The sequence below is a fragment of the Pseudopodoces humilis genome, chromosome 3 (genome assembly GCF_049639895.1).
Source record: "Pseudopodoces humilis isolate 2021_Gansu_Grassland_sample_001 chromosome 3, ASM4963989v1, whole genome shotgun sequence".
In the NCBI taxonomy this organism is placed as follows: domain Eukaryota; kingdom Metazoa; phylum Chordata; class Aves; order Passeriformes; family Paridae; genus Pseudopodoces; species Pseudopodoces humilis.
In genome coordinates this window covers 73,903,806-73,913,270 of record NC_142202.1, presented here as the reverse complement: position 1 = coordinate 73,913,270, position 9,465 = coordinate 73,903,806, and the positions used below count along the sequence as shown (strand labels likewise).

General features: G+C 42.5%; 1 protein-coding gene across 2 annotated transcripts; it reads right to left on the bottom strand.

Annotated features, from left to right (window-relative positions):
* Positions 1-402: 402 nt before the first annotated feature.
* COQ3 (coenzyme Q3, methyltransferase) lies at positions 403-7,080 on the bottom strand. 2 transcript variants are annotated; one of them, XM_005518603.3, is made up of 7 exons: positions 6,996-7,080; positions 5,999-6,122; positions 5,478-5,630; positions 5,215-5,314; positions 3,533-3,775; positions 2,137-2,296; positions 403-701 (listed from the first exon to the last, which is right to left on the bottom strand). In XM_005518603.3, the coding sequence occupies exons 1-7, from the start codon at positions 7,078-7,080 to the stop codon at positions 484-486; spliced, it is 1,083 nt and encodes a 360-aa protein (XP_005518660.2). In that variant the 3' UTR covers positions 403-483. The 2 variants fall into 2 exon arrangements, with proteins under 2 accessions (XP_005518660.2, XP_014118797.1); XM_014263322.2 differs by lacking the exon at positions 6,996-7,080 and adding an exon at positions 6,737-6,879.
* Between the last annotated feature and the right edge of the window lie 2,385 nt (positions 7,081-9,465).

Here is a 9,465-nt window from a genome sequence, read left to right as displayed (position 1 = left end):
TCTCCTCAGGGAGAAAGGTCTATTACAGATAAACGTGTAGATCTTAAGTGTTTCATATATTTTTACCAAGTTGCGTATCTTAAATACTTAGGTCATTTCACTTATTGTACAGCACTGTGGTTTGTAACCCACTCTGTATCTACACCATTATTCTGTGGAGATCTGAGTCCCAGCAGGACTGAGAACGCCACCACGTAATAAAGCTTCCTCCAAGCTACCAAAAGAATAATTTGCATTTCCCTGTCCAACAATTTGAAACAAAATTTCTCATGAAAATACTTATTTTTTAAAAGTGTTGTTCATTTCAATATTAAGATTCCTGAGACAGCGGGCACTTGATTTGAGACTGCCCTAAATATTTGGCCAAAAATAGCACAAGTATTATTGATGTAAACAGGAAGCTTGTTGTTAGCAAAGGTTTTATTGTGTCCATCTGAGTAAAAGCTCATTTTCTGTTCTGGTGACAGTCTATCACCACACATGTCAGACGGTGCTGTCTGGGACAGTGCCAGCTGTGCCAGCTGTGGCTGAGTGCTGGTGAATGTCTGTCTGTGGCGGGGTGTCTGCGGTGTGTGACTGCGCCCAAGCCCCAGACTTGACTGCGTGCACTGCGTAGTTCAGGCTTGTGCTCTCCACCCAGCTCCAGGAGCCCGAGAGCGGATTATACAACATCCCATTCACCGTCTTGACTGAAAAGCCATCTAGGAAAGAAAGAAGCCATATAAAGCAACGGATGTTCTTAAATACTGTTCATCACTGTAACATCAAGCTCTTTAGAACTGCAAGTCTGTTCTAAAACAGAAACATGCGTCTTCCTCTGGGCTGGGGAGGAAGCTGGCCTTTGTCAGACACTCCCACATGCAGTGCCACTGGCATTGCTGGTGACAGCAGGTCCTGCTCCTGGCAGAGGCTGCAACAGCTCTGTGCCAAGGCCATGCACCACCAGCAGCTACAGGGCTCTGTTAAAAACCCCAGCCTCACACCTCCTCATCTGGCTGGCTGGTAACACTTTCTGTAGGTGGTGACATGCTTCAGACTGATATCACACACTCCAAAATCAAAATCTGAGCACATCTTTGCAAGGATTCTTCAGATTCCCTTTCGGAATAGAAAAATGTAAGAAAAAGGCACACAAATGCCATCAAGGACTCGGTGCAAATAAAGAGTGATTTATCACTCCTGGCTGAGCAGCACTCAGTTCACTGCATGGATCTGCTGTATCCCAGCAGGATACAGGATGGAAGGCAGAAAACAAACAGCCAATCAAAATAAATCACACCACTGCACCTGCTTCTTTCAAAGGAAGAACTAAAAGAACCACCAGTATGTGAACCAGTATTAGTCATATTCCTTATGGCATCACTGCAAAGTGCCAGGAAAAGACCTTGCCAAGTAAATAGCTCTACTCATACTTCACCTTCTTTGCAGTGAACCAGAGCAAAGTGAAATATTTGGTGAGAGGGTTTTAAAATATCTGTTGTGAAGGAGGGCAATGGGTAGAAATTTTCCCAGCTCAGTGCTTTGTCTATTTTAAAAGCAATCAGACCACGATAATTTAATTAGAAATAATTAAAATCAGTGTCACAGTGTTTCTCAAGAACTGACTAATGAATTTGTGGTAAGTTTTATCTTCACATTTTGGAAGAAATCTTTTAGTAACATATGAATAGAGAACATGGAGCAGCAAACCAAAAATAAAAACACCTCCTCCCAAAGGAAAGGCGAGAAACAATGCAGTGGCAGCAGTGCAGCCCCAGAGTGTCAACACAGTTATTTCCCCAAACCTGACCTAGAGCTTATGAACCACTTCAGAGCATACATTCTGTCACCAGAACACAATGGAAAGCATTGGAATTTTTTATTTAGGCTATTCAACTGAGGGCAGCTGCAACAGTGATTTTGCACAAGTAATCACTGCATTCTTAGGATTCCATTTAATTTATTTTATGCAAAATCCAGTAAGCAGCAGTGTCTTTAAACCAGGGATGATACTCTTAATATACAACTGTTAACTCAAGCAGGAAAAGCTGTGTATTGTTGCTAGCACTCACCCCACCTAACTTATCCCTTTGCCATTTCTACTTTGGGACCATTTGGATATCTCTCTGCATTTCCACCATCTGGCCTGAAACTTACTTGATTCCAGGAGGCGCTCCAGTTCTTCAGGGGGAACAAATTTCTCCCATTCATGTGTTCCTTCTGGTACAATCCCCATTATTTTTTCTGCAACCACAATTCCCAGGACATAGGACAATTGTGTTTTATTGATTGTCGTAATGAATAAAGAACCTTCGGGCTAATTAAAATATTAAAATATTAAAATGTTCAATTAGAAGAGTATTTCAGTTTTTTAAATTGTAAATTTAATCACATTAAGACAAATAATTTGTCTACGTCAAAGTCTGCACAATGCAAGAGTAAGAAGTAATTTCATCCCAAGATAGATATTTATAACATTTTAATACAAGAAAGAATATAATGTTCTAACAGTATGTCTCAGGAATCTTCAAAGAATCAAAATAATCAGGTCTTGGGTGGCCTAAAAACTATCTCCTAGCCCAAAGAACACCTAGAAAAATCACTTATAATACTTCCTGCCCAGAACATGGATAAATAAAAGGTATTAAAGCATACACAATATCTATTGTTAAAAAAAAAACCAAAACACCCAATAACAACAACAAAAACCCACAAAAAACCCCAATAAAACAATGAAGCAAAAAATCAAAATAAAACCACAAACCACTTTTTTAATTGAAACCAATTGAAAGTAAAATGTGAAATGCTTCCTTAATTTTTGAGAGTGCTGATTGCCATGCCATGCTTGTTTTAATAATTACATGAGCAAAGAAACAAAGCCAGAAACAAATTCTAAGTCCTCAGAAATAAGGGATAATCTCTTTGTTCCTAGTAGGCTAAAAATTAGTGATGCATTCCATTGAAATAATTTATATTCTTCTGATGACCAGAAAAAGATTAAAGAAAAGCTTCCACTTCTGTGCTGAGCTAGCACCCTTCTTTGCAAATGAACTAGTATCAAGATGAATAACAACCTGATTATCTCCAAAGCTTAACTAGGAACCTTTAAAAGCAATCCAGGATCTTATCTGATGTGTTGCTAGTACTGGATCAAAGTCTTGTGTCAGAAACATCATTACAGAGTTCCCATGCAGTCTGAGCCACAGCTATCCATCAACAGCAGCACTGCCACGTTTTCTCTCACCTGTGTGAAATCAGATGCACCCAGATTTCTTAAGGTCATGATGCAATGCAAACCTGCAATGCTAGATAATGCCTTAACACTTTTCTGAGGCTGAATTGGGAAAATAAATTTACCCTAACTGTGGTTACTGAATTTGGGAAGATGTATTTGCATCATGGAGAAGAGTGGAAGGCACCTCTAGAACATGCTTCTGACTTAGTGGAGAAATGTGTCCATTATAATGTGAATGTGTTTTCACATTTCTTTTAAAAAGCTACAATATTAAAAGAGCATAAATATTCCCAATAATGAAAGCAAAAACTCTCTTACCTTTAACACCTGAGAGCAACACTTGATAAACATTTCAAGGTCAGCCACATGCTCCACTACTTCGGAAGCTACAATTACATCAAACGTTTCCATAGACTCTTCCACAATCTCCTCCAGTGAACTGGACTTGTACTGTATTCTCTTGGCCAGGACTGGATCAAATGACTTGTGCTGATCTGCTGTTCTAATGTTGTCCTCCACAGGATCAATTCCAGTAACTGAAGCTCCCAGTCTACCTAAAGGCTAATAAAAAAGAGTGTAATTTATTCTCTGCGTGAAAACAATTTACTAAAAGGTTTCTGAAACTTTGCAATGTACAGACAAGATGCAGAAAGCATCAACGCAAGACAAACAACAGTAAATTATGAGCTCTGATCCACCAGTTTTATTTTAAATGTTTATTAAAGCAAAAACACCCTTAGATTTGGGAAAGGTGGTGTTAATTTTCTTAGAAAACTATATACTGGACTATACACACATCTAAATCGTCTTCTAGAATAATTTGTTTTCAATCCATTTTGTTACACCAAATAAAGATTTCTTTACCCTACACTCTGATAGAGAAAAAACAAAAGAGGAAAATCAATACAGTAATTAAAGGGCAGAAAACAATGCGATATTTAATTACTGTCATTACTTTCTTCAACATCCACCTGTAATGGTAAATCCTCATATCTTTTTAATGGTTACTTAATACATGATTATCTCTGTGACTTTCTCACTGCTGAGAACTAAACACTGATGTCTAATAGGATAGCATCAGCCTTGGCTGTCACTCAGGTTTCTCCGGTGTCTTCTTACTCCAAGGTTAACACCTTAGTCATCACCTCTTCTGAAACTGAAACAGGCTGCAAAACATGACCACATGTATGATATTCCAACCTGAAATTCACCAGTTGTTCAGCCTGAGAAGGTGATGCAGCACACCAGTTTTGTTGGAGAGACCCCTCTCACAAGACTACAAGATTTCGCTCAGAAGAGGAGAAAAAAAGAAGAAAGAAAACACAGGAGAGATTCAGGTCTGTTTTTAACACCTCGCTTCAGATGCTGATGAAGTTCCCAGAGTAAGTCAGCCAGATCTGTAACCCTAAATTCACAAACCATCCCTAGTCTATTGATGGGACACGGCACTGTTCAGAGCCTGAGAGAACAGTGTTCCACCACAAACAGTAACTTATCAGTCGCAAGTTTGTGCAGACTTCTCTGGAGGCCATGTTACATCAGCCCTTGTACCACTGCAATCACTACTGACACAAGAGGTATGATTTATTTGCTTGATGTTATTCCACGCATTTCCCATAAGATCAAAGGTGAGAATCCCCACCCCCATGTAAAACACTGATGATAAGCAATTCAAATAAATGAATGTGTAAGAACAAATTTATAACAAAAATTACTTCTTTGGTAGTGAGAATATCGTGACTCTCCTGATTTAGAATCTCAGAATTTTAGGATTTCTCATTACCAATTCCCTCATTCTCTGTAAATCACCACCACTATGCTATCCGAATACTCTCTGGGTTTTTTTGTAAGAGTGCACTGCACTCTACTCAGAGCTAACATATCACAGAAGAGAAAATGTCCTCCTTAGAGGATTAGAAATTAAGCAGTGTAATTACTACAACTATTCAAATACCTTGCATGCCTTTTAACAAGAAAACGCACAGCATGCTGTTCCTTACCTCACTCAGCAGTCCTCCACCGCAGCCCACATCAAGAATCTTGATTCCAGAAAGTGGATTTCCCAGATGATAATTACTACTCATGCTCAACAGAGTATCTCTGAAAGAAAAGGGATGTGATTAAGGTCGAACCCACAAGGTGATTCACTAGATGCAATATGTAGTTACCTTAAGTACTGGTAATTGGCTTTTTTTACAATATTTTCTGAGGTCAAGCAGAAATAGCGCATATTAAATAAAAAAATCTGTCTTCAAAACCATACCTAATAAATGGCACTCTAATGTCATTCATAGAATGAAGGGCTGCATATTCTCCTTCTTCATCCCACCACTTATGTGCAAGGAGCTGGAATTTTTTCATTTCCTTTGAATCCACTGATGAGTGTGAAGTGCTGAAAGGTCTTTTCACAGTGAACCTAAATAATGAAAGCTGAATGTCATTAAACCAATACTTGAATTTCATGCAGGTTAAATATGGAAAAATAAATACTGCATCAGAAGATGCAAAAAGATAAAACTCATGTTTCTTCAGAGATTCCAGTTACACTTGTTTAGTAGCATACAGATATTATACACTGAATAGGTAACATATCTTCCCAAACTGATGGCTGCATACCAGCAATTTTTCAGTTGGCAATTAGTAAAACAACAACAGGCCACATCAAACATTGAAACATGTGAGATATATAAACGGCTCCACATGACACTGTCATGAAGTCAAATTAAATTGTTACAGAAAAGGGTAGCCCTTATCACACAGGGTTATTTTAGATACAATACTTACATGTTGCTTTTCATTTCAGTCAGAGAGACAGGCAAGGTACTACTGGATTTCAGTTGTCTTTTCCTGTTGTAATATTGAGGGATACATCTCAGACCCATCTGAAGAGACAGATCAACATGGTCATCTGCATAAATAAAAGACAACCAAATAGAAAACATCAGCATTACAAGAAGTCAGAGGCAAAACACGCAGTTGTAAGAGTGCTGCTCTAGCAGAATAGTAACCATTCAAATCTTTGCACATTTGCTCACTATCGTACTTAGGGAGTTGGGGATTAAATAAAAGAATGTATGCTAGTTCACCACCCCTGTACTGATCAAATGGATGTACTATGCCATGTTCAGAGACTGAACAATGCAACTGAAATGTTTCAGTTAGTGTGAATTTCCCCATAATATTTACTCTGACCGTGAGCTGCGCACACACACCCACTCAGCAGCGCTGGGTTTATTATGTGTTATAATGAGACATACACAGCTGCACACTCATTTTGCACTGTAAGGAAACCTAAGCAAAAAACCCTCACGAACGGTGCACAGGGACAATATCCCGCAACTGTTCTCCACTCCTACTTAGCCGAAGCAGGGCTCTCCCTAGCCCGGCGAACACTCGCTCACATCCAGCTGCTGCCTGGTCACCAACAGCCCCCGAATCACAGCAATGTCTCACTGCACCCAGAATAAACCACCCCGCGAAGATGATCTTAGGCCGCAGCGAGCGATGGAGCGATCCAGACACCTCTGGACTACAAAGGAGGCGGCAGGAGAACACCACCTTCCCGACGGGCCGCCGCTGGGCTGGCGCTAAGCAGGCCGGGGGTGCCGTGAGACGCGGCCGGCAGCTGCCGGACACACGCCCAGGGCCGCCGGCGGCGGAAGGTTTGCGGGGCCCGGCTGTGAGGGAGCCGGCGAGGCCAAGCCCCGTTACGGCGTTTCTGCCGCCTGCCGCGCCGGGGCCCTCCCGCCCGCTTTCCCGTGCCCACCCAGCGCCCTCTCACCGACCGCAGCCCCCGGCAGCGCGGCCGCCGCCCGCCGGCGCCGCAGGGCGCGGCTGGGGGCCCGGGCCGCCCCGCCGCCCCACATGCCGCGGCCGCCGCCGCCGCGCTCGCCCCGCCCCGGTCCGCGGCCGCCTGTGCCGGCTGCCTCGCCGGGCGGGCGCCGAGAAGGTTCCGCCCGGCGCAGGGGCCGGTGCCAATGCCAGGCCCACGGTAGCACTCGTCTCCAGGGCTTCTCCTGGAGCGACTCTGCTTAAATCGGTGCCCCGTCATTGCCATGTCTTGGAACACAAAAATACCCGAAAGCAGGGGCTCGTTTGGATTACGCAGCGACGAGCCCACAGCTCTCAGTCCCTTTCATTACCAAGAAACACACTGGGCTTGGAGGGCACGGCACAAAGTACAACAGCACTCGCTTCGGGGCAGGCTCAGGAGGGCAGCGATCCCAGCAGCCGGCACTGCGGCCTGGAGCAGAACCTGTGGGGTCCGCATGAGCCTGTGCGTGGGGCGGGCTCCTCATGGGAACCATCGGAGCTGGCATGCTGCCGCCTCTCGCACAGGCTGCCCTGCCAAGGCTTGCCGATGAAGTCCAGGCTGTGGCCCAGGAAGGAGAAGGCTGCCTTCCCTGCTCCCTCGCAAGCACTGCTGCCCAGGGCCCCGAGCTGAATGAGGTTCAGGCAAACGGCCCTGGCAGTTCAGGGCTGACACACACAAATGGAAAATAATTAAGCCAGTTTTTTTACGACACTTTATTGAGCTGCAGGCCCAGTGAAAATCAAAGCTGTCTGTAAGGCAGCAGGGCAGTGCAAGGCACAGGAAGCTGTGAAAAGCAGAGCTGGCAGCGCTCCCGTGCCCGCCAGGCAGATGATGATCACAGGCTGGGTTCCCTGCCTGGCTGTGCAGATGCTGGCATCTGCAGGCAGGAGGCACGGCCTGCACAAAGCCAAGGGCAGGAGCATCCTCCAGGCACGAAATTTGCAGTATAACCAGTCTTGGCTTGACTTCCCTCTGGTACCAGAGCGTGCTTTATGAACTGACCTTGCTTGATACTACAACCCTCACTGCTTGAAATCTGCCTGTTTACAGGTCTCCTGTAAATACAGTATAACTCGTGTAGTAGTTAAAGTTGGATTATTTTATTTTTAAAACTAAATAAGGACTGCTGAAAGGGCTCAAAAAAGCTTGACAGCAATTAAATATATGGCACACCTGCTTAGTGTGTACCTGCCTCACTTTTCCATTCACCTGCTTTCTATCCAACAAAGCTCACAGTGGAGTTACAAGTCATTAATAACACCTCAGAGCCAGTGAAAAAACCAGAGCTCCAACAAATCCTTTATGCTAGGATAGTCTCCTTAAGAGACAAAACTAAGCCCTCCTTCAAAGCATGCATCCCCATATTACCCAGCGTTATTACTTGTCATCCATTTAGCAAACGCAAAATCTGAGCGAGAGCCAAACCTTACGTTGCCATTGTTTTTATATTTGTGATTTTAAAATTGGTTACAAGCAAGTAAATACATGCACACTGGCAATGTGGTCTACTTAACAGTAGTTAAGTACATGCTTGTTTGCAACTAGCTATTCCATGAAACAGAGCCTCAAATACAGAACAGTTTTTGTTATTGTGCCATATTTCAAAACATAGCACTGTTCAACAGCTGCTGAATCTTTAATGTCAGAATATTTACTCAATTACTCTTTTTTGTCCTATCTATGGCCACAGCTATTTCTTGTTCTTACATGGTGTAGCAGGTACCTGGGGGCACATACGGACATTGGCTTGGTTGTATTCACCTTCAGAACAATTTGCATGGAAATCATTGTTCATTTGATTCCACACCATCCCTTATTTATTAAAAAAGTCTTCAAGGGAAATGCCTCCAACTGTTATGCTGCTGCATAACATTCAAAATCCTATGTATTTCTTTCTTGTAGTGCACTGAAATGTTTTTACGGTGGTCATTTTAAAATTATACATTCCCATTTTTGTATGTGTTTGCACATTTTAGGATCACTTCAGATGTATGGAATTAAAAGAGTGGTTGTTGTTTTAGCCTTTTCTGGTGAAAGGCATTTCTAAGGGGAGTTTCCAAAGCACAAAGAAGTTTAATATATGTGATGCTGATGAGTACCGACGTGTATTTAATTACTGAGTGATGAGTAGGCCGTTATAGTAAGATTTCTGAAACAGTTAAGTACAGAGATCGTATGCTCTTTTTATTGGCATACAGTCACTACCCATATAAGTGCATTTGTGTCAAAAAAATAATTTTCATATTTACAGGAAGTGACAGAATTCCAGTTGTTGGCAGAGTATATAAAGCTTTTCATACACAATCTTTTTATTATTAGACAGAGAATATAAAATCTGAACTGAAAATCAAATTCAATGCATCCTGGAAACTGTATTCCTCAACAGCTTTTCTTAAGCTTATTTCTAGTTTCTTTCTGGTTCTCACAGAACGTCCTT

Coding starts and splice junctions, on each gene's coding strand:
- COQ3 (XM_005518603.3), bottom strand. CDS start 7,080: ATGTGGGGCGGCGGGGCGGCCCGGGCCCCCAGCCGCGCCCTGCGGCGC. Junction 5,315..5,477: donor ATTAGAGTGCCATTTATTAG/GTATGGTTTTGA, acceptor CTTTTCTTTCAG/AGATACTCTGTTGAGCATGA. Junction 702..2,136: donor GGAGCGCCTCCTGGAATCAA/GTAAGTTTCAGG, acceptor TTTCTTTCCTAG/ATGGCTTTTCAGTCAAGACG.